Source organism: Mus musculus, chromosome 16 (genome assembly GCF_000001635.26).
Source record: "Mus musculus strain C57BL/6J chromosome 16, GRCm38.p6 C57BL/6J".
Taxonomy (NCBI): Eukaryota; Metazoa; Chordata; class Mammalia; order Rodentia; family Muridae; genus Mus; species Mus musculus.
In genome coordinates, this window is record NC_000082.6 from 24,969,990 (window position 1) to 24,993,350 (window position 23,361).

Consider the following 23,361-nt stretch of genomic DNA (forward strand, 5'->3'; position numbering starts at 1 on the left):
CTGGACGACTCTGGTATTGTAATTTCACCACTTCAAGGCGGGGGCTGGGGGGGGGGGGGAGGACGGAACCTAAGAGTTTCCGGGAGTTTAGACTCTGACCAAAGGCAGCTTTAGAACCTCAGGCAGCCATAGCTCATCGGAGAGAATGATGGTGGATTTGACAGTTCATCTTGGGATGTAAAGTTGGAGGAGGTGGACCAGTGCTGAGCCACCATGGTAGTTAGACAAGATTTCTTTATTCATTCTTTCTGTGGGGCATTCATCCCCAGCTTGTTTTTAATCCCAAGAAGTATACTGGGACAAAGAAATATATCCTTTAAATATAATCCCTTCCAACTGGAAAACATTAGCTGCTTTTCCGGAGCACTCCGGTTCAAATCCCAGCACCTACATGGCAACTCACAACTGTCTTAACTCCAGTGGATGTGGCTCCCTCACACAGACATACAGGTTAAATAACAATGCACATAAAAATAATAGATAATGTTTTGAAAAGCCTTTAAAAAAAGTCCCTTCCTTTAATGAAACTACAATACTTTATAGTAATTAGATAGATAGATAGATAGATAGATAGATAGATAGATAGATAGATAGATAAGTGCTGTAGAAAAATCAATAAAATGAAATGGGGTAGAAAGAAATAGTGTCGTCAGGTGGGTAATGGAAGAGCTTTGTAATCTGTACATTGGAAGGCTAGACTGGCCCTTGCCGTATGTAGTTCATGGACTCATGCGTCAAGATGTAGAAGCTTGGCATTTCCTGCATAGGAACGAGAGTAGGCAGTAGGATGCTATCACACTACAGGGCCATGAAGGCCTGGCGTAAGCTAAGTACATGGTCACACCCGTGGTTCAGGATCACATTGAGCATCCTTGTGGGTTAAAGGGGGTTACTTCAGTTTTCAGGCCCTTGTTAACTCTCTACAGGCATCTCTCCCTTCAAAGGCTTTAAAGATCTCAGGGCAGGAAGGCAGCTGCTCCTTAATTTTCATGCTCTATCCACTTCGGTGTCTAGCTCTTGACACATACACCCTAATTTGATTCCCGATTCTAGTGAGTCACTTCAGATGCCTTATTTAGAGAATAACATATTACATGTGAAAAAAGATTATTGGTTGAGAGCACAGTCTGTGGGGACAGATGAATAGTTGCCCTGGCTGACTTGCTGAATATTAGCTCTTAAGGTTCACATTTATTCCTAAGGCCCAGCATATTTTCAAATCCAAGTCAACCTTTGTTCACTTCCACAACCAGACCGCCATTTTATGTTCGACATTTCTATCAGGAGTTCACTTAGCCTGAATTTTGAGCTTTTAAATGGGAGTTTTGGTTAGGGCTGTACAGAGGGCATGGACTTGTCTCAGTCATTACACAGATAAAATGTTAGGGTCTATCAGTGACCTTACTAGTTCTTTAATGTAGAGGCAAGTTCTACTTGAAATCATAAAGCAGTCTTCCAAACATAGAACTTGTGTGGTGTACTTCAGTAAATACATCTAGCCTACCATGTGTTTTTATAAATAAAGTTCTACTGAATTACAGGCCCCTTGCTCGTGTGTTCTCAGAGGCAGCCTTTTGTCAGTACCACAGATCCCTACTATCGGAGCCTTTATTGAAAAGCTTGTCATCACTCTTTGTGTAGTAGAATAGAATGCTGTAGGAGACAAGACAGCACGAATCCTAAGACATGGGTTTGCTGCCTGGGGCCTGGGTGATCCTCTTTGACCCACTGTGTACATCACTTTGATGTCGCCGATGCTGCTGCAAACCGCCCTCCCTACCGTGCTGTGGTCCACGCTAAAGCCACGCTGTCCTGCTAACCAGTTTTCTTTCTTTCCTCAGAATACCCTGGAGCAGTGCAGTGTGTGTTCGAAGCCCATCATGGAGCGGATCCTCCGTGCCACCGGGAAGGCCTACCACCCCCACTGCTTCACCTGCGTGATGTGCCACCGTAGCCTGGACGGCATCCCATTTACTGTGGATGCTTGCGGTCTCATTCACTGCATTGAGGACTTCCACAAGTAAGCAACCCCTCTGCCCTCTGACCTGCCGGTCCTCTTGACGTGGGCTCTTGCTGCCCACCACTGGCTGTGCTTCTTTCTGAGCTATGTACTCTGGGGTTTAGGGAGATGTTCCAAGAGTGATCTCTGGCGCATGGATGGATGTAGGAAGTCCCTGTTGTCCTCCCATACTCTCTCTATTCAGAGCTTCTCTACAGTTGATCAAGACATCCCTGTGAAGCTGTAGATATGGAGGAGTTGATTCAGGGAGATGAGAGGTGTGGCCATTGGCACGTTGCACAACTCCCAGCTCTTCAATTTAGTTATTACACCAAAACTTGTCCTAACTGTGACAACCTCTCCAGGTTTGTCACTGTACAGTTAGGAGCTGCTGGTACACAGATACAGAGACCAATTCCATCCCACAGTTCCAGTGTGAGAGGCAGTCGAATGCTATAGTCAACATATCCATGTCCTCCCTCACCCTTCTCCCCAACCAAGGCCTTATGTGCCTCCATGTGTTTCCTGATGACTTCAGTTGTGCCACATTTTGAGAAGGATCCTAAAAGCATATGACGTGTCTTCATGTCTCTGATTTCACAGCCCCTCTCTTCCATCACAACTGCAGGGTTTAGGAAAATGGCAGTTTTGCATTTTTCTTCATGTGCTTGTTAGCTGGCTAACCAGCTCATCCTACCAGTGTGCATGTTTATTATGGTCAATGTGGGAAGCTTCAGGTACGGCCCGTGAGAGGTAGTACAGGCTCCCTTGCTGGGCAGATGCTCTGTGAGTGGTTTGTAAGGCTCCCAAGGTTGAAGCACATTGCTTACCACTTTGGGCTCCGCTCTGAGGCTCAAGACGGGCTGTGGGTTTCTTTCCCCACTGTTGATTGTCAACGTCCAGAAGGTACTTTCCACAAGCAGTGTTGGGACCTGAGACTCATATTTTAAAAATGAATTTCCTGACCACTCTCCTAAGTAGCAGTGAAAGCAAAAACCTCACCAAAAGACGCGAGGTTGAATGAACTAAAAAAAAAAAAAAAAAGCCCAGAAGCAGAAATTTCAACTTGAATTGGACAAGAAAAGGCTCATTTTTAAAGGGCAGTCACAGCATAAATTGTACTTCACATTATTGCTATTTTTAGCTTGTAATTACACATGAAAAAAAAAACCTGCATCTATTTAAGGGAAGTGAAAAGAAGCCAGCTCGGAGTGTTTTTCTGTCACTGTTCTCTCCTCTCTGAGACTCCGCTGATCCAAGAAAGACAGATAGCTGTAAGCAGAGCACACATGTTTGTGTTGCTGGAAGAGCCTGAGATGTTACACCCCTCAATTAAAAGGGGAAATCAGTTCTGACAAATGTAAATTTATATCGCTGCCATTTTTCTTTCTTTCTAGTGGTGGGGAGCATAATTAGAGACTTGTAACCAGTGACATAAGCGTGTGGGTCTGAACACACACTCCTGCACAGCAGACCGGAGTGACTGAAGGGGGAAAGAAGGCTACACATCTCAAGCCCCACTCCTCCCCTTTCAGTGCACATGAAAAACAAGGGTTTTTTGTTTTTGTTTTTGTTTTTTAAATAATGTCTGCACAATTGGAAGTTATGGAGGCAGGTGGATACTGCCCTTCTATGGAAGAGAAAAAAAAAAAAACATTCCAGAATGCTTGTTGCTTAGCTTTGAAAGTACTAGAACACAGAGTGGGTAGTCTTTAATCATAGGGTGCTAGCCTTCCATCATGAGGTGATAGCCTCCCATCATGAGGTGGCAGCTTTCCGCTATGGGGTGCTAGCCCCATCAAGGAAACCATGGGGTGCTAGCCATCCAGCATAGGGTGCTAGCCTACCACCATAGGGTGCTAGCCTTCCATCATGAGGTGCTAGCTGTCTACCATGGGAGAGTTACTTCATGGTCAGGGAGACCAACACAGGGGCAGAGCCTGCTTCTCTACTTTGGAAAGCTTCATTTTGGTTGTCCTGAGTGGGTTTCTCCTGTGAGCTTTCAGGATACACATTTCAGCTTGGTTCTGCTGGCATTTCCCTCTACATGCCAGTAGTAGCTGTGTTGAGTGCTGAAGGAGAAGCAGGACAGAGAGAGCTGGGTAAAGGTCCATGTCAGTGCTGGGCCTGTGGGAGGAGGCAGGGTGTGTGGGTATAACCAGGATACAGGGCAGAAGGAGCAGCACCCAGAGGAGAGCTGCTCTATCCTCCTCAGAATTGATCATTTGGCTCAGGGATCCGGGCAGGCCTCATGCAAGCAGGAGTAGAAGTATACTATGTAAGAAACAAGGGGGTTCTTGATAGAGGAGATAAAGGTTGCCTATGGAAAAGCCTCTCAAATGTCATCTCAGAGCTTCACACTTGAAGGACAGAATTGTGAGGTTTGCCTAATGAGCCATTTGGTTAAGGTTGGCTCATGTCTATAGCCAGGGAATTGAACTCTTTCACAGACCTGATCACCAGTAGCTACTAAGAACTCTGTAGTTAATGTGATTAACTTAGGTCCTGTACACAGTATGTGGAGGTGGCCAGTGGGTACACACACACACACACACACACACACACACACACCATACACACATACATACATACACAGTCTCCTCATTTTACCTATATAACTGTATTCAAAGCTGAACTTACTATCTATTTTTAAAAGATTTGTTTGATCTTACCCCTTCTTATTCCCAGGGATCATGCCACTTCTATATTTGAGTAATTTTGTAAGCCTATATAGTGTTGTTGGACTTGTAATAACCTATACATATGAATAGTTTCACAGTAACCAATTTACTTTTTCTTTTTTTTTTTTTTTTTTTTTTTTTGCAACAAGATAGACTACATATAAAAAGTTTAGGACAAATACAGAAGCGTGGAGAATTCCCAATGCAGCCTGTGCTGGAATACTGTGGAATCTATGTTTCTAGTGCAAGAGCACTGGTGATGCCCGGGAAAGTCAGCTTAAACTGTTGGTGTGTGATGCATACACAGTGAGCTGTGGTTTCTTGGCAAAGATGTCACCTGTGGTCTTAGTGAGACTTCCTTCCCCTATGACAAATACCTGAGTAGAAAAGGTCTGTTTGGGCACATGATTTTCAGAATGTTTAGTTTGTAATGAGCTGGTCCTGAGTTTCTGGACCCGTGGTGAGGCAGTATATGACTGAAGAAAGGCACGAGAGAAAAGGGCTATTCACCTCATGGCTGCCAGGGATAAGAAGTGCCCTCAGTGTGTGACTTGCTCGCCCTAACAAGCCTACCTTCTACCTCCCCCCACCCCCCATAATACCATCGCAGTGTGACTCCAATCCTGAACTTAATCTTTTGAAGTCTAAGCTGCCACAATCCAGTCACCTCCTAAATGTTCATCAGCTAGCAACCAAGGCCTAAGTCTGTGAGCCTGAAGGGAACATGGCAAATTCAAACCATAGCACTGATCCATTTAGTCATTAAGTTAGCATTCATTTGTTAATTGCCAAAAATCTGTTGGCTATGAAATGACTAGCTTCATAGCTCCCTTAAGATGGCTATCAACAGAAAATAATAATGTGTGTAGAGTGCTTAACAGAACTTAGTACATAAAAGGCACTTAGTAAACAATAACCATCAAAACTGCTTTCATCCCGTTTTTATTAATATTTATTAGTGTCTACTTGGCAACTTAAGCACTGGAAAACACCCCCTCGGATCATGAGCTCTGTAGTGACAGCTCCTGCCTCTCTGCTTTGCTAAGGATGAGTGATTGGTCAAAAAGGACATAGCTTCAGACTGCCCAGAGAAGGACCATGAGAGTAGACATAAAGTCCAATAATATCTTTCTCATAAAAAACAGTATAGCAGGTGGTTCATGTCATTGGGTATTGTTCAAAATTCTCCTGTATGAGCCAATCATAGTAGTCGGCAAAGACATAGAAATAATTACTAACTAAAAAGGTAAGAAGAGAAAGGGGGACGAAAAGGAATAAGAAGGGGGGGGGGGTAAGAAAGTCAATCCTAGAGGAATACATGAACCTGGAAAACCAGTGAGGCTGTGGCTACTTCTGCCCTTCCAGCAGCCTGGTAGCTGGGGAGAGGAAGTTTTTAAAGCTAATATCAGAAGCCTGACTATTTTACTACTGATAACCCAGATTCAAAAATAATCAGGTAATTCAAAGCAGTTTTTTCTCCACTAAATATCAACTTCTTGCATAAAATATCAATTACAACAGCCTTGATTACTACTGCAGTTGTACCATGATCCTCTTAATTTTTCTTTCACAGCAATCAATCGATCTGCTGCTTAATTCATATTTATTTAGATTGCAGCCATACAGATGCCTTTTGGTGCCTCCAGGAAAATTAAAACGTACACAGAGAGTATAATGTATGTAAAAACTCTTTGACAACCGTGAAGTTCTCTGCAGAGTATTAGATTACTATCATTATTTCCTTTTAAGTCTTACTACAAGTAGATAAATTTTATCATCATTAATCCTAAAACTATTACCATGAAAACTTTAGTAACTTTCTTAATATCTCAACATCCCCTTTCTCTCTCTCACTGGTTTTTCGGTGTTGAAACAGGAGCTCACCCAGTAGCCCAAGCTAGGTTGGAATTTAGGATGATCCTCCTGCCTCAGCCTCTTCAGTAATAGGATTTCAGACATGCTGGTTCTGTGTATCTTTTAAGGATTGTCTTCAGTTCTTATGTGTGTCTATGCCAAATCATATCTCAATTCACACCTTCACAAATGATATATATGCAAATGTGTGTTTGAGGTTTCCTGTGGTCAAGAATTCAAGACACATTTTAACGAAAGAGGCTGTAGAGATTAATAATGTTAGGTTATTTGTCTATGGCAGAATGAAGGAATACTAATAGAAGCAAGTCAGAGGGTAGCCAGGGCCTACCAAGACCTTTCTCATCCATGTTTAGGCAGGACCTTGTTTCCTGTGTTCAGCTAGCTCATGCCCATGGAATAGTCCTGTGCACAGGATTGCTGCATCCTACATGCTGCCTGCTAATGCGTTCCCTGGTGTTCTCTGTACAAGGCAGATCCATCCTCTTCCCTGACAGAGAGCACTACACACCATCTGGGGAGGCCTCTGCTGCCTCAGTCTCTTTCGGTCAAGGTCACACAGGAAATACAGCACAGGTGTCAGCCTTTGAGTCTTTCTGTTTCCTTCTGTACCCTTCTCCTGTACTTGACATCTCACCAGAATTCTTTCTATTTTCAGGAAATTTGCCCCGCGCTGTTCTGTGTGCAAGGAACCTATCATGCCAGCCCCAGGCCAGGAGGAGACTGTCCGCATTGTGGCTCTGGACCGTGATTTCCATGTGCACTGCTATCGCTGTGAGGTCTGTGGCATCCCCAAGTCAGAGCAATCATAAAACCTGGAGATTATGGTGCCTAACAAAGACCTTAACACTCACAGTTTCTAGCTCTGACACAGGCTGTTAATAATACACTTACGTCACTCAATTTACCCCACTCTTCATAGCCACGGCCCTCTCCCTGTATATATTAAATGCTTCTATTTCTTATTCCTCCAGATAAGACTTTGAGACCTAAACAGAAAATTATGTCACAGAATATTGTAAACTATTAAGCTAGTGGAAAGGCTATGATGATGATGGTGGTGGTGGTGGTGGTGGTGGTGGTGGTGGTGGTGGTACAGGTACATCTAAGAGCTAATTAACCAGTCACTCCAGCCAAACTGAAGTGACCCCTACATTCAGAGAGAGACCCCATCCTAAAACATAACAAGGAGAGGATGACAGGGAAGACATCAGACATTGTCAAAATCTGACCCTTGTGTATGTGTAACGCACATGCACACACACACATACATACACATCCACACACACACACACAGAGGGAGGGAGGAAGGGAGGGAGAGGGTGAAGGAGAAAGAGAAGATGTAAAACTGTGTCTTCTATGAATCATGTTCTTTAGAATATTTTTTTGGTTTGATTCCATTACTCACTTCCTGAAGAAATCTCAAAGTATCATATATCACTGGTTCTTTTTGGCAAAGCCACACTTCCTGTGGATCATAATGGTGTCTGCTGTGGCACTTTGGGTCAGCCTTGTTTATACCCTGAGTTTATTGTCAGCTCTAGGCCTGGCTTCATTCATCTCTTTGCCACTCTCAGAGAGCAGAGGGTAACTCTGCAGCAGCCATGGCCTGTGACAGCTTCTGTCAACGTGAGCAAGGCACACCGTGCTAAATGTGACTCTGATTATTTTCCAAGCAGACTCCCATTTCTTCTAAAGGCAAGGGCTGGCTTCCAGTGCTACCTAACACCTTACAGAACAGGCAGTCACAGTTAGCAACAGCAGCACCATATTTCACATGAATGTGACTCTTTGCATTTTGCTCATTCATGTCCATTATGTGCCTTGACCATCCCAAAAGCTCAGTAGGGGAGAAAATGCCTGAATTATTTCCAGAGTAGTATTCATTCTTGTGTGCAGCCTTCACAGACCGTGCCAAACCTCACAATGGCACCCAGGGAGCTCATCTCCTGGTCTCCCATAAATTCCTCTTCACCATGCTATCCCTTTTGGAAAATGTTACCAATTATCAGTCTTCCCAGCTCTTGAAATTTTATGTCCTTGCTACTATTGCAGTAAATATGCAAAAGCCACTGGTAGCCTTTCTACATGACAGAAATCACTTTCCTTTTATTTAAATAGCTATAAACTTCTATTCTTGTTCCTGTCCATTCTTCTGAAGAAATCCTAAAACTGAGTACAGAGGGTAGGCTGGGGGAGGGGATGCTTTTTTTTTTCTTCACTGTTGTTTAGGAGAGAAAGCTACCCCGGGAGCTGAGATCTGTAGGCATTTTCTTCTTTGTACTATGTTTTGTATTTGGTGATTAGAAGAGTCATTTTACACTATTTGTATTGTTTTGTTTTGAGACAGGGTCTTCCTATCTAGTCTTTCCTGGCTAGAATTTTCTATGTAGACTAGACTGGCCTTGAACTCATAGAGGTCCACTTGCCTCTGCTTCCTGAGTTCTAGGATTAAAGGTATGTGCCACTACTCCTGGCTACCATTGCATTTATGTTGTTAATCTCTAATTTAGTTTCATTCACAATCTGCTACTACTTGTACTAGTGTTGGGGTACAATGTCCCCATTATGAAAGCCTCTTAAGAGGCTCGGGGAAAGTGGGTTTATCCCTGTAGTTCAGTTCACTTACATCACTGTCTTCATTTCCTTAGGACTGTGGTGGTCTTCTGTCCGAAGGAGACAACCAAGGCTGCTACCCCTTGGATGGACACATTCTCTGTAAGACCTGCAACTCGGCTCGCATCAGGGTCTTGACGGCCAAGGCAAGCACTGACCTGTAGAGTCAATAGCCAGCTCAGCTGCCGAGTGCATGCCAGCAAGAAGAGCGCAACACAAGAAAAAGATAAGAGAAGAAGTAGAAAAATAGAGGCATAGCTCAACCACTAGGATAGTCTCTGTTCTTCATGTGCTATTAACCTTTCTGTAGAAGCGCATAGAGAATACGATTTGTCTACGTTCTTACCAAATACACATTTCACATTTAATCATGCAAGGCCTTGGTGAGCCTTTGTTCCAAGGACTTCCACATTTTTGCACAGATTATACTCCGTCCCATTCACTTCTGCATTCCTGAGACTTTTAATCCTCATGTTTGTCTCACTTCTCATGTGGTTGAATAGATTTTTAGTGTGGTATTTGCTGTCACATGATTTTTCCTGGGTGAATGTGCCAGCCTGCAGGTGCCTTAAGTCTTGTCCTGTCTGTCACTTTTCCTCTGGCTGTGGCTACAAAAGGCAGTCATTCTGTTACCAGGTATTGAAAAGGTGAAGTTTCCCATTGCACTACACCCCTGACGTCTCTTGCTAAAATAATGGTAGGGGGATATTTTTCTATGTTAAGCTATAAAGAGTTTATTTGAAAAAGTTAACAGGAGCCCACTTTAGTCTGCAACTATCCAAATTCAGCAGTCAAGGCTCATTGGAAAACATTGATTAGCCAATATCTAAAATGTGGGGAAATAAAACCAAGTTTCACCACTGTGCTAAAGAGGCAGAATTCTAGGTGTATCTGGAAGGCCCGTTGTATTTCCACAATCCCACCCTGAGAGTTAGCTCACCACACTCTCTGGATATAAGACTGTCAGGCTTGCTTTTGGTACATTTATAAATCTATCCAACTCTTCATCCTTAAAGCACTGTGAAACTTCACCTAATATATAAGCATGGTTACTGCAATTAATATTTATCTTCAGAAAGATAAGTATTAAAATGAATCAAATTCTTATCTTTCTTTCTTTCACTTTATAGTGACCCAAACCTAAATCTCTTTTGCCTGAAAATTGCAAATCGGGACACATAAAATGAAATTATAGGACCATGTTTCATCTTCTTTAAAAAAGAGAAAAAAAAGCTGGGAAAGATTGTGAAACCAGAGTTTATTATTCTTACAATCCTCTGTAACTCAAGTACATACTGCAGGAGACATTTTCCTATCATCAACGTGACATTCACACCACACTTTCAAAGACAATCGCTGAAAACCAAATTGTCTTTCTGAGGTAAAAATATGCGGAATGCCTGCCTGGAATCTTTATGCGAACTCTTATTAGCCAGTGAAACACTTGCTTGCCAACTGGAGCCAGTTCGCTTCGTTAAGAGGAGACACCTCGCTTTGCAGTTGCAGTTGGCCATTATTGTAAAGTCAGTATCTCAGAATGAGATTTCTCAAAGCTTTCTTTAAATCTTCTACAGATATATACCTTTAAATTATGGAATACCTTAAATATTACAGAAAGGTATAAATAATAATATAAAGGTCCCTCTATAGCTAACACCGTTCTAGAAGTATAGTCACTTTAAATTTTTTAAACTCCACAAATATCTTTTTATCTCTTTTATATAGTACTGGGAGTTGAACTAGGGCCTCATGTGCTCGGCATGTGCCCTGGCACCCCAGCATCCCCAGCTCTTCCGTGTCTTTTTCTTTTTTTTTTAATCTTTATGACATGATGATTTTCTAGTCTGACAGTTTTAATTTTAACATTTAGAGCAAAAAAAAAAAAAAACCTGTTTAATTACTTGTGCATGTTTAAAATTGCAACCCATGCCTCAGGAATTCCATAAAGTTTATTTTACTTGAATAGAAGTCATCTTAAAAGTGATTAAAAGAAGCCCTTAGGCCATTGTCACACAGCCCCTCTGGGTCAGTCTGTGGCTTATTGACTTTCTCCACAGGCAGTTTGCCTGTTAGAATCCCCAAAGCTGGCATTTTGGGGCCTTTCCCTTGCCCCCTGCTCTCACCTGGCTTCTCTTCTCTTGAGATTCATGGAGGCAGCCTGTGGATCTCAGAATTCAGTGGGCGCTCTCTAGCTCTGAATCCCTGTGCTGCAAATCAAAGGCTCACCTGTGCTGGTGACCTCGAGGAACGCTAACAGACAGTCGAGGTGAATACAAGCCTGAACTGACTAAAATGCTCACCGTGAAATATTTCAGGAAATGTCTTTAAGCCAAAAGTAGAGTGCAGTATAAGTAAGGGGCAGGAGTAATGTCTAGAAATGTAGACAGCAGAGGAAGAGTTTATGTAATATTTATACTATAGAGCAATAACATCCTCCATGTTTGTTACATGTAACTACTTGTAACCAGATGTTTACATGCAAGATTTATAGGAAAATGCTGCCCATTCTTCCCTGAGGTGTTAAGGGCAGAGCTCCCTTGCTCGTAGCCTACCCAGTGCTTTCCTGTTGAGTCACCTCAGAGGATCTTTACCAAAGATTTTTTTAAAGTAAATTTCTTTTTAATATAGACTTATACTTTTATAATAATGAATGTGCACATACTCATATACAGAAATATTTAGGATTAGATCTTTTTCTTTCACAAGGTCTCATGCAATAAAGTATCCACCACATTATTCTCCAATTACTTTAATATATAATTTACATTGCTTTCTCGTTTTCTTCTACTAAGCATTTGACTTAAGCAATACTAAATACTCTGCTCTTTGCTCTTTTATCTACATAAAGATTTGCCTACTGTAGAGATATAAAGATCTGTTACCTTAATGATTATATGCATTGCCTTTTGATATATTGCCTTACTTATCATTTAAATACATAAATAGAAAGATATAATGTCTGTAACAGAAAACTTATAAAGTTATACCTGAATTGTTTAAATATCAAGAGCACAAACATTTGGTTATTCTGTATAAAATGAAACATATAAGAAAGGAAAAAACCCACCATCATGAGCTCTGCAGAGAACATTTAAAATAATTCTCTTTCTATTTCTGGAGTGGTAGGGATGGATCTCTGAAACTTGTGTAAAATAGACAAGTGCTCTACCACAGCTAAACCTCCCATCCAGAGTAAGATTTCATAGCTGTTTGGGTTCCCATCTAAGCCTGGCTCAATATGGAGTCTGATTGGCAAACAACATTGCCTTTAGAACTCAAAAATACACCCTCCCAATCCTAGCTCATGGCCTCAGTACTAGTGAAATCCTGCCACCTCTGCAGCTCAAAGATGTGGATGTTTTCCTGTCAATAGCACACTGTCCCTGTAGGAACAACTTGTGGTCAGAATTGCTACGTGGGTTATATGCTGATTAAGGACATGAACTTAAAAACACTAAAAATGCTGCAACAATTTTATGTTGGACTTGAACAGTGTGGAACATATTAACCATAAAGAGCTCTCTTGCATTTGGGCCGTTGGAAGGGGAGAGTGCTCTGTGAGGCTGCAGCAGAGCTTTAATAGGCAGGATTCTGAAAACACAACTACCAAGCATCTTCAGAGTTACTACAAATCCTATTAATGTGAACCAGTCAGGAATAACAGTGTTATTTCTATTTGATGTGGTTTAGGCTTCTCTTGTCAGATCTGTGTCGGTTGCCCCCTGATCCTTCCATTCTCAAGTTTTGAAGGGTGTCAGGGAAATTATGGCAGCTGCTAGGGAGATCTGAGAAACGCTGATGTAACCTCCCAGCCTCTCACCATCCCTCTTGGCTTGGAAAGGCTTTTTTTCCCCATATACATTTCTAGAAATATTGCCATTCTACCTTAGCATTTCACATTTGTAGATTAAACAAGTGATTGTCCATCTGTTGCCTACAGCTACAGTACATGTGTGTTATGAATGAAATATGACAGCATGTTCCATACCCCCGCTTCAGCCATCTGTAGAAAACCAGCAACCGAAAAAGATACCTCTGCAAAATGTGCCTCAAGTCCTTGTCCTGGGATGGCTCTTCTGGTGTGCTTTCACAAGAGACAATCAAAAGCAATCCACTATTGTGCCTTATTTTTTAAAAAAAAATCTGTTTACACTTCTATGACTATTGCTCAGTAATGGAAATGCTACACACACACACACACACACACACACACACACACACACACACACACCCCAATCTCAAAAGATCGGTGAGAAAAAGACAGAGAGACAGAGAGGAGAGGACGAGAACACACTTCCATCTTACTGTACCAGTTTGGATGGACCTCATAGCTCTAACATATGCGAGCATGCTCACGGTTGAGGCGATGTGTCGGCTGTTACTAGTCCTTAGGCTTTGGTCTCCCCCTGAGTTTAGGGGGATACTAAAGGCAGAGACTTGCACCTGCCGGACCCCTTCTGCACTCACATTTTTACATTGTATTATTTGTTTGACTTAGGGATAAACAATTTTGATTTCTGAGCAAGTTATCATCGTGGCACGACCTTGACTATTTCAGGCCACGTGACTTAATTGGCTGGTCATTGGAATGAAGCTGCTTGTGATGCTGGAGGTTGGCTAGTATGGCTTTATTTCCGACCTTTAAAATGAATCTGGACAAAGCTACTGTGATCTAATGCAAGTGTTTCACCCCTCGCTCCCTTGCTTTCTCCTCTTCTCTCCTTTCCTGCCTCCCTTTAACCTCTCTCTCTACTGTGCCAACTAATGCTGCCCTGTTTGGCCTTCTAGTAAGTTTAGTTAGGATACAACAGCACTATGAACTCATTAAGGGAGAATGGCTACCAGGACATATACCTACCAGCCAGAAAAAAAAAACAAAACTGCTTTATGTGGACATACTCTTTAGCTTGTGCTTATTCCTAGAGGGAGGGGTGCTCCTTCAGGTGTACTTTAATGAATCTGTATCAGGGTCTTAGCTAATGGGGTATTGCTTTAAAATTATCTGTATATTCCTCACCTATATGTAAAGTGATCATTCTAAGGCTAGACTAGGATGCTGTGGGTTTTTTTTTTTTTTTGGTTTGTTTTTTTAAATTAGATATTTTCTTCATTTACACTTCAAATGCTATCCCCTTTCCTAGTTTCCTCTCCAAAAATCCCCTATACCCTCCCCTCTCCCCCTGCTCTCCAACCCACCCACTCCTGCTTCCTGGCCCTGGCATTCCCCTATACTGGGGCATAGAATCTTTGAAAGACCAAGGTCCTCTCCTCCCATTGATGGCCGACTAGGCCATCCTCTGCTACATATGCAGCTCGAGAAACAAGCTCTGGGGGTACTGGTTAGTTCATATTATTGTTCCTAGGATGCTGTTTTTAAACTCAAAGTCACTTTCACCACAAAATACTTAATTTTTTTTTTTCGAGACAGGGTTTCTCTGTGTAGCCTTGGCTGTCCTGGAACTCACTCTATAGACCAGGCTGGCCTCGAACTCAGAAATCCACCTGCCTCTTCCTCCCAAATACTGGGATTAAAGGCGTGTGCCATAACTACCCAGCTTAATATTTTTTAATAAGAGAACATCATTTTGTCCCACTGCAATGAGCTTGATAATTTTCTTTGTGGCAACAAGAATTGACTCAGTACTTGTAAGGGGTAGTTTCAGCACTAGGATTTTCTTTTTGTAGAGTATACATTATTTTGTGGGCATATTTTCCCTTAGTACAGAATAGAAAGATACGAATTTACTTTTCTGTTTTAATTTTTTCTTCCTTATGCAAAGTTTTTTAGACAATATTTTAGTTAGCCGCCATGCATAATGACTAATTGTAGAGATCTTTGTAAAGGACATATTTTTATCCATCTTACTGGGAAAAAAATGCTCAAATCTTTGTTCTTTGCTTCTGATTGGTATTTGTTTTATAGCAGGGTCTAGGCAGGATGATAAGTAGCTCTGTCTCATAGCATTTATTAAAAATTACCATACTACAAGTACTCAAATTATTTTACAATACTTAGGATCAATGGCTGAGCTAAATTTTCCAAGCTACCCATCCACTTAGGGACAAGATAAAACTTAATTCATCTGACTGATAGTCATCTCCTGTGCCCCAATAGGATATTGTTAAATAGCTGCCAGTGTACTCCATGAACTTGTCTTTGAACATAACTTCTAATTTCAGCTTTCAGTCCTAAAAGCAGAATGCTGTATTAGGAATGCAGATGTCACCATGTCACCTTGTGCTCAAGCCAAGTGCTAGGAGGTCTTGTTGAACATATACTCAGGTGCTGTACCTGGGTGTACAGACCTATGGTCCTTGTAAAGAGCTGCCTTCTCTATTGCTTTCATGACCGATGGCCGTAGCATTTATTAATGAATATGATGGCCAGTGTGGAATCCACTCAAGGCAACCCAGGCTACCTGATGAACTACATAAAATCTCCTAAATTCCAGACTCGTCACCTTTGTGGGTTTGATACCACCAAGTACTTCAGCTTGTCATTTATTGACAGTGCATGTTATCTTCTGATTCCAGTGACATTACCTACTAGTTTCCTGACTATTTCCGGATTCTCTTTGCATCTACTCTGTGACCCAGCTACTACTGTCTGTCAAGGCAGATCAAAGCACTTTGCTTCAGATTGAAAGGGAAAGGTATATGAATCCTTCTAGGGCCACTGGTGGCCTCCATGGAAGGGGATTCCCTCCTAATGATAGAGCTAGGAAAAGACAGGTCAGCCAAGCTGAGAATACAGCCCTCTTTATCTTCTGGGCTGATTTTTGTAATCATATCTCACTGCTGGTTTTGATGCCAATAGAATCAGAGTCCTCAGGAAGGGAGGAAGTGAGCTAAAGCATTTTCCATCTACAAGAGCCCTCTCTGCCTCATAAAGTCCTTTCCCTTTCGCACCGTCTTCTCAAGGATAACACTTGTCTGTATTTCCATGATGGATAGAGAAACAAGTTCTTGACACTTAGCAAGTTCTGCACCAATATTAGTCGTTGGTTTTAAACTCATCCATTTATTACTAATATTTGTGTCTAAAGCAACTTCTGTGATCAGTTTATACTCCCCTTAAGACAGCCAAGGCTGAGAGAAACCCTATCTTGAAAAAACAAAAAACAAAAAAGTGGAGTTTATGATTTAAATTTTGTCCCCTCAGTATCTTAGTTCCTTAACTGATTTTGTTTTAACGGCCATTGTTGGATCTAAGAGGCTCAGGCTGACTGCATTAAGATCCAATAGTCAGTTCAGACTTCTTCCTAGAAATGAGTGAGGCATGTGAAAGACCTCTTCACAGAGGCCTCTGTGGGAGTTCAGGGAGATCATGGAAGTGAGGACACCTGAGCTTGCTTACTGCTGACTGCATTGGGACGTCATAGTTAAGGCCCACAAGGACAACCTAGGCTCATTTCTGCAAGGATGCCCTGGCCAGGGTATGGATTCAGAAGTCTTCATAGCAGGGAAAACTTTCATATATTCATGCTTCTTGAGAGGGGAAAGGCACCAAGAAAACCGACTGTTGATCTCTTCTCATCACGATTACAGCGGAGGAGGGGTGGCTGGGCAGACACAAGAAACCCATACAGTATAGGTAGGAAATAGCACCCTGTGGTCTTTGTTGGTGCAAATGCATTTTTATTGGACCACACTACATTCTCCTCTCTTGTAGCAAATGTGCTGGACTTTTGAACCCTCAAAAACGAACAAGTGGGCTCTCTCTGCGTCTTTCTTCTTCTAGGAACATAGTTAAGGCTCCCAGCCATCTGCTTTACTTGGTGTTCCAGTTCCGTCACGACTCCTTGCTGCATGGTGAAGTTTGCTTAAATAGGGCCTGTGTCAAGAAACTCATCAGCTTGGGAGGAAGTCCTGTTGTTTCAGCTACCTTGGTCATTAAAACCAGTCTTCGGCTCTGTTTTTTCCTCGATTCTCAAAACTAACCCACGAAACATAATAAAATCCTGGCCTCCCCTTTTTTCTTCTTCCACTGTATTTGTTTTGTTTTTTAACGCTGTATTACTTTTAAAAACAACTTCCATTTTTAGCTGAAGAGTACAAGTGCTTCAAATTTAAGCACCCACTAAAAAAAGTCAAGAAGATTTCCAACAGTCAGATATTAGAATTTGTGTAAGTTTTGTTGGTGTATTTCTATCCAGAAAACAAAATGTTCTGACAGTTATCATATAGCCTCATGCCCTACCTTAGTAACTGTCTTGTGAACAATTTGTTTCATTTATCAGATCCACTGATAATGACCTTTAAAAAATTTGGGAAACATCACTGTCGATTCTCCAGCTTTTACAAAGAAAAGGTCAAAAACAAAATTCAGTGGTACTGTTACTAAACTCACTACTTCTGATCAGCTCTTCAGTACAAAAGGATACTGTTCTTAAGGAAAGGGATTGGGTGATGCTATGGTTTATGTAAAAGTATATAAATTCTCTCACTGTTGCCCAGGGTTACAGTTTAGCTAGCAACCATTAGCCTTTGGAAGAACAGGGTTTTTTGTCCCTTCTGTATCAGCTTTGAATTTGAGAGCCCTGTCGCCAGAGGCTGCTATCCGCCCTTGGGTAGGCAGCACCTATGGGTGGATTTCTAAGCTGTGAAATAATAAAATTCCTGAGAGAGTTTCCAAGCTGCTTTCACACATAGAAGAGCCCTGGGAGGATGGTTATTAATAGCCCTGTCCTAGAAGCAAGGCTGAGGTTCAGAATCCTTAAGTGTCTTGCCAAAAGCAATCTAGCTGGTAAGTGTGAGATGTGGGTATTTACCTACCCCTTGTCACACAAGGCCCTGTTAGAAAAATATCCATGGAAACCCACAACCATCTAGTTATCAGTGGCAGGTGGTATATGTGTATCATATTGCTGCAGATTATTAAGAGATTGCACATGTCTGTGTCATCTTGTGAGAAGCCATGGGTCTCTGTGATCACCTCTATGGTGATACCCCCTGAGCAAAGGCCACTGAAAACAGACATCTGTGCAGAAGCACATTGCAGCAAAATTTCCCAGAGAGTTGCTTTACATTCACTGGAAACATCTCTGGACCTGTCAGGTTCAGGATATCAATTGAGACTATATTATTTCAAATATAGTAGTGTGCAGAGGTTACCTGAGTTTTAGGAAATCTCTCCCTCCAATGGACCGCAATGTATATCCCAAAGAGACAGAAGCTGCTATAGGTTAAAAAAACAAAACAAAAACCATGATTCTCTCTGTCAGCCCAAGAGTGTGCTGAGGCAACCAGGAGTTTCTAATCAAACAAACCCAAGTCCAGAGGCCTTGAAATGTCTAAACAAGTGCTATTGAATGAACAGACCTCCTGAAATGTACCCTTCATTGTATCTATGGGATTAATCTACCCTCATCACAAGGAGCATGACACTGTATTCTTAGCACCAACAAAAACCCTGCTTGGAGCACCCTGGGTACATTCTAGAAGTCAGCCGACATTGCAGGTCAACAAATCAACACTCTTCTTAGAGCTGACTTCCTCGTGAATATGCCTTCCAGGTGCAGTCTTGGCTTTCCTTTTTCTATCTTCTGGTTGTTTGCTACAAGTTGAAAATCCGTTGACTAATTAAGAAAATATTCTCTGTCCACATTAAATCTGTCCTCAATCTAGAAACCCTTTCAAATGCCCTAGTTTGTAAGTTAGGCATTTGTCTTCCCTAGAGCCTCTCCTCCATCAGACCAAGATTACCGCTCATAAAAAAGAAATCTTATTTTAAAAGACTTTAGCTTTTTAGACCAGGAAATTAATAATTCCTAAACCTGACCCATTTTCATAGCTTCCAGAAAGGAAAAGAAAAAGCTACTTAAATTTTGTGTGGATCTGTTTATCTCTTAAAATATGTCCAGGCAATTTGACGCAGGGGTAGAACGGGAGGTGTTTATCTCTCTTGCTTGATTCCTTCTGTTTCTATGGGGAAAGCGGTAAAGACGAAGGACCCAGTGTTCTTTGGGGCTGGGTTGCCATTTTTTATCCCATCTGCTTTGCTTCATCGTGATGAGGAGTAATTCCTAGTTGCTCTCATAAATCCTCATCCTCCATCACAATGGAGTAAATATATTAAATCTGAATATCTTTGCTCACCAAATTACTTAGCTCCATTTCTCAGTGGGGAAATATAAAGCAGGCAGAGCTGGCCTTCAATTATACACTTAACTCCTTCAAGCCCTTTTTGCTTTATTTCTTAGGGGAGACTGTGTGAAAGAGAAACAACCTAGTCCCTCCTCATCTTTTGGAGCCATGATGCTCACTTAGGAATTACAGGAAAAGAATGGCTTGGCTTGGCCAGGTCATGTGATCTGCCTAACGTGTTTCATTCCTTCAAACACAGACTGAGAAAAAAGGGAGTTTCATCATTTAAATACCATCAATGGGAACGGTCTCATTTTGCCTAAGATGGGAGCTAATCTAGTTGGGTAGTATTGCATTGTAGTAACCTTTTGAGTTGTGCTTGGTTACTAAAAGAGTGGCAGATACATCAGCCTATGGGATTACACTACCAAAAGCCATAGTGCCACAGACCTCAATCGCTCACTGGCAAACTGAATTACCCTGGACCTTCCTTCTACTTCAAGTGATATGTGTTCCAAACTGATATGTGTCCCAGATGAAATAGAGACTGATCTAATCAAAAAAAAAAAAAAAAAAAAAGGTTTGGCAGGGAAGCAGTAGCAAAATCATTTCTCAGTGACTGTCCTTTACCCATGTGTGCACTTGGGACACCTGGGGACACTAGCAGACTACCTAAGACATCTTTCCTCATGAATGAAGGGTAGAAGAGTTCCCCTCTAAGCGTTGGAGTCAAGTCTTTACTCCCTTCCAGAAAATATGTCAAGGAGAAAATAGAATTATAGATGGCACATGACTGTCTGGCTCTTGTCTTAAGAATGCTGTGTGGAATTATGTGCCTTACGCAAAACCTGAAACTTAGAAGCCAAGTTTTGTGCAGCGGAAGGGAGCACTGAGCTCTGTGGTGGCTCCGCGAAGTGACTTAGCCTGGGTTTTGCATTGCCTTGTCTGGATCTATGCCTTTATCGTTACTTAACAGATTTGGGGCTTTTCTTTCTTTACCGCTAAGCATGGGCATGTGTGCAATTATGAGGTGAACTTTCTAAGTAGTAAGCCCTTGCCACAAAGTAGACGTTACACAAAGGCACAGAGCCCAGGGATAGTAATCTTGCCTGAGCTGCTCGCACAGGCTTCTTATTCCATGGCTTTGTCGCAGGCTTTTCTCTTTCTGTGCCATCACCTTTGAGAAACATGATTGCACCTTCTCCAACTCTGCCTTTTTAACAGCTTCAGTTGAGTTGGCAAGACTTTCCCAGCTCTGAATATAGCCATTTCCCGACTCCGGCCTCTGCGAGACTGATTTCAAATCTGTGATCTTCTGTTCAGCGTACACATCAGCAAAGTGAGAAGTTGGGTGCTAAATATAGGCTCTATTAACTTTACTTTTAGATGTGCTGCCTTCAAAGAGTGCCTATTCTGAGCAACGTAAACGTTATTCCTACATATGTATGTACACACGGTACCCGGACTCACACTGTTCGGGCTTCACAAACACCATCAGCAGGGGTAGGTGCTGAGATAAGGAAGCATCGCCAAATTGAAGAGGGTGGCTCATTTCCAATCTCCCCTTCAGTGGCTACCATGAAATGGGCTAAAACAAGAGTCTCCTGCACTTCCTGCTGACACAGCCACTTTGCATTTATATCCCAGGAATAGTGGCAAATTGCTGAGGAACCCGTATTTCATGGAAATAATACAATCATGAACATTTCATCAGGAGAGGGAAAGGCAATTAATATGTGTCATGTGTGTTTTAAAAACTAAGTATTGCTAAGTTTTGAGTGTCAGCAGGTTTCTTTTATCTTACAGGCTAACATAGAGAAAACTAACGTCTTGGCTATAGGGAGTGTAAGCTCAGGGGGCCAGGCATCCCTGCCAGCTCCTTGAAGCATTTTTACTCCAGCTCCTAAGAATACCAGTCCATGCTATTTGAGGGCTTTTGTTCCTGGAGCTCTCTCTGTCAGCGACAGGAACTCTAGGTATTTTTGAGGAGGCAGCAGCATAGCCTGGGAGGGTGAGTGGTTACCCAGCAGTCGTGCTCGGAGGTGAGCCAGGTAGATGTGCTGAGGTACATGGAGATACCGTATGATCGTACAAGGGTTGAACGGAGGACATGATTCCAAAAAAGATTGTTCTCAATGTGTCGTCTGACTCAACCAGCTGGCAGATTACACTTGCCAAGTCGCTTCCTTTCCTTCTAAGTCATTTGGCTCCATATTCCCTTGAATATGCCTGTGAGGAAAGTAAGATGTGTCGCCCCATCCACTTAGCCTTCCTGAAAGGACATTAGTGATGCCCTAGTGGTCACCAAGCTACCATGAAATGCCACCACTCCTACTCAGTTGTACCAAATGCAAGTAGAGGGGACAAACTGTGGGAGACAGATTTAGTGCCATCGTGGTTGTCTGCCACTCTGCCCAGTATGATCCCAGCAACCCACGAGATCTGAAGGAACAGGACTGGTGAGTAGCTTTAGGGCTATGGCCGTACTTCTTTAGGAACGTCATGATTGGAGTCAGGTTGATTTTTTTTTTTTCTTTTTAGAGGTGGGCAGTACTTTTTCCCATTTCTCCTGTTACCTATCTTTTGATCTCTATCTAATCTCAACACTAATAATTTTCTGCTGTTGACCTGATCAGATTTCAGTGCTAGAAAAGAATTCTAAAATCTCTTGTGTGCTGTCCTCAAGTCTTTGGGATACACAGGTACTCCTCCTTGGGAACAAACAAACTGAGACAGACACAGTGTGGCCTTGCTCTGAGTTTCAGTCTGGTGACTTGTGGCCATGAGAGAGAGCTTGATATGAAAGCTAAGTCATGTTTAATGGGACAGGGTAAGGACAGGAGAGAAAAGCTGTTAGGCTTTCCCTGTGCTAAACCTATCTCCTGGGAGCAGGCACTTCCTCCTAGCTAGCCACCATCACAGCCTCACCAGCAGCAGCCTCAAGACTCAGTAACATTTCCAACTTAGGAAAAGCTACACAGACGCATAGAGGATATGACATTGTTCATCTGCATGATCCTGACAGAGCCTTGGTATTTTCACAGTGTAAGCAAATTGCATATCTTTGCTGTCTCATAAACCATCGCTGACATCCCCACGGGAGCACACATAATCCTTTCTGAAAATCAGAAGTTGTGTTACAAGAAAGTGGTTTGGGTAATTTCTTTTGTATTTACACATTATTCAATTATATTAAAACATGATTTTATTTACATTCTATCAGTTTTGATTGTGTTTCCCCAGTGCTCAATGAGAATAAATATGAAAATCACAGTTTTTTCTGTAAAAGAATTACTTTATATTTAAAAATCCAATAAACTTCTCATTCCACTTAACTTGCCTCTGTGTGGAATTCTTTCGGAGTCAGATGATCTCTGTTTCCTTTTAAGCCCAGTTACTGTGATTCATTTTTTCACCAGTTGCTTTCCATATGGTCCTCTGAGACTGGGAATGCCTCTCAGAGCGAGTTATGCTGCAAGAACATGAAGCCCCCACTCCATCAACACAAATGAGCTCAACTTCTGACACGTTCGCAAACCACTTCAGCACCCTCTTTCTGAACTCTGCAGAAGTGTGTGTGTGTGTGTGTGTGTGTGTGTGTGTGTGCGCGCGCGCACGTGCACACACACGTCTGTGAGTGTGCGTATGTGTGTATGTGTGCGTATGGGAACACACACATGTCTCTCTGTGTATGAGTGTGTATGTGTGGCCTTTTAATGCTAGACCCAAGTAAGTAGGTCCATTGAGGTGGGCCTGGTGGAATTCTACCCTCGTTTGACACTTTTTCTCCACTTGTACTATGACTATTTCTCAAACACCACAATCACTCTTTGCTTAGGCACCATGAGGAATGCAGGTATAATCCAAAGTGGGGCGAGTGGATAGTACAGATCTCTAGGAGAAAGGGATGGATGAATCAGATACAAGGGAGCAAGACCGCATTTACGCACTTGGCATTTAATCATTCTTCATGCTCTGTCATCATCTTGTCCTCATTTATATTCTAAGAATAACAGAAAAAAAAAAAAAAACAAGTTCACTTTTTCATTCAGCAGATGTCAAGAAAACAAAAACACCCAGTGCACTAAGCCTTAGGGTATAAGCTTA

General features: G+C 42.1%; 1 protein-coding gene across 10 annotated transcripts in view; it reads left to right on the forward strand.

Annotated features, from left to right (window-relative positions):
• Lpp (LIM domain containing preferred translocation partner in lipoma) overlaps positions 1 to 22,589 on the forward strand; it is a 599,229-nt gene extending 576,640 nt beyond the window's left edge. For all 10 annotated transcript variants that reach the window (NM_178665.5, XM_017316922.2, XM_030249029.1 and 7 more), the window contains 3 exons: positions 1,842 to 2,020; positions 7,211 to 7,331; positions 9,204 to 22,589. In NM_178665.5, the coding sequence (NP_848780.3) occupies positions 1,842 to 2,020; positions 7,211 to 7,331; positions 9,204 to 9,332 (429 nt within the window). In that variant the 3' untranslated portion in view covers positions 9,333 to 22,589. The remainder of the gene's footprint in view (positions 1 to 1,841; positions 2,021 to 7,210; positions 7,332 to 9,203) is intronic.
• Positions 22,590 to 23,361: the final 772 nt, after the last annotated feature.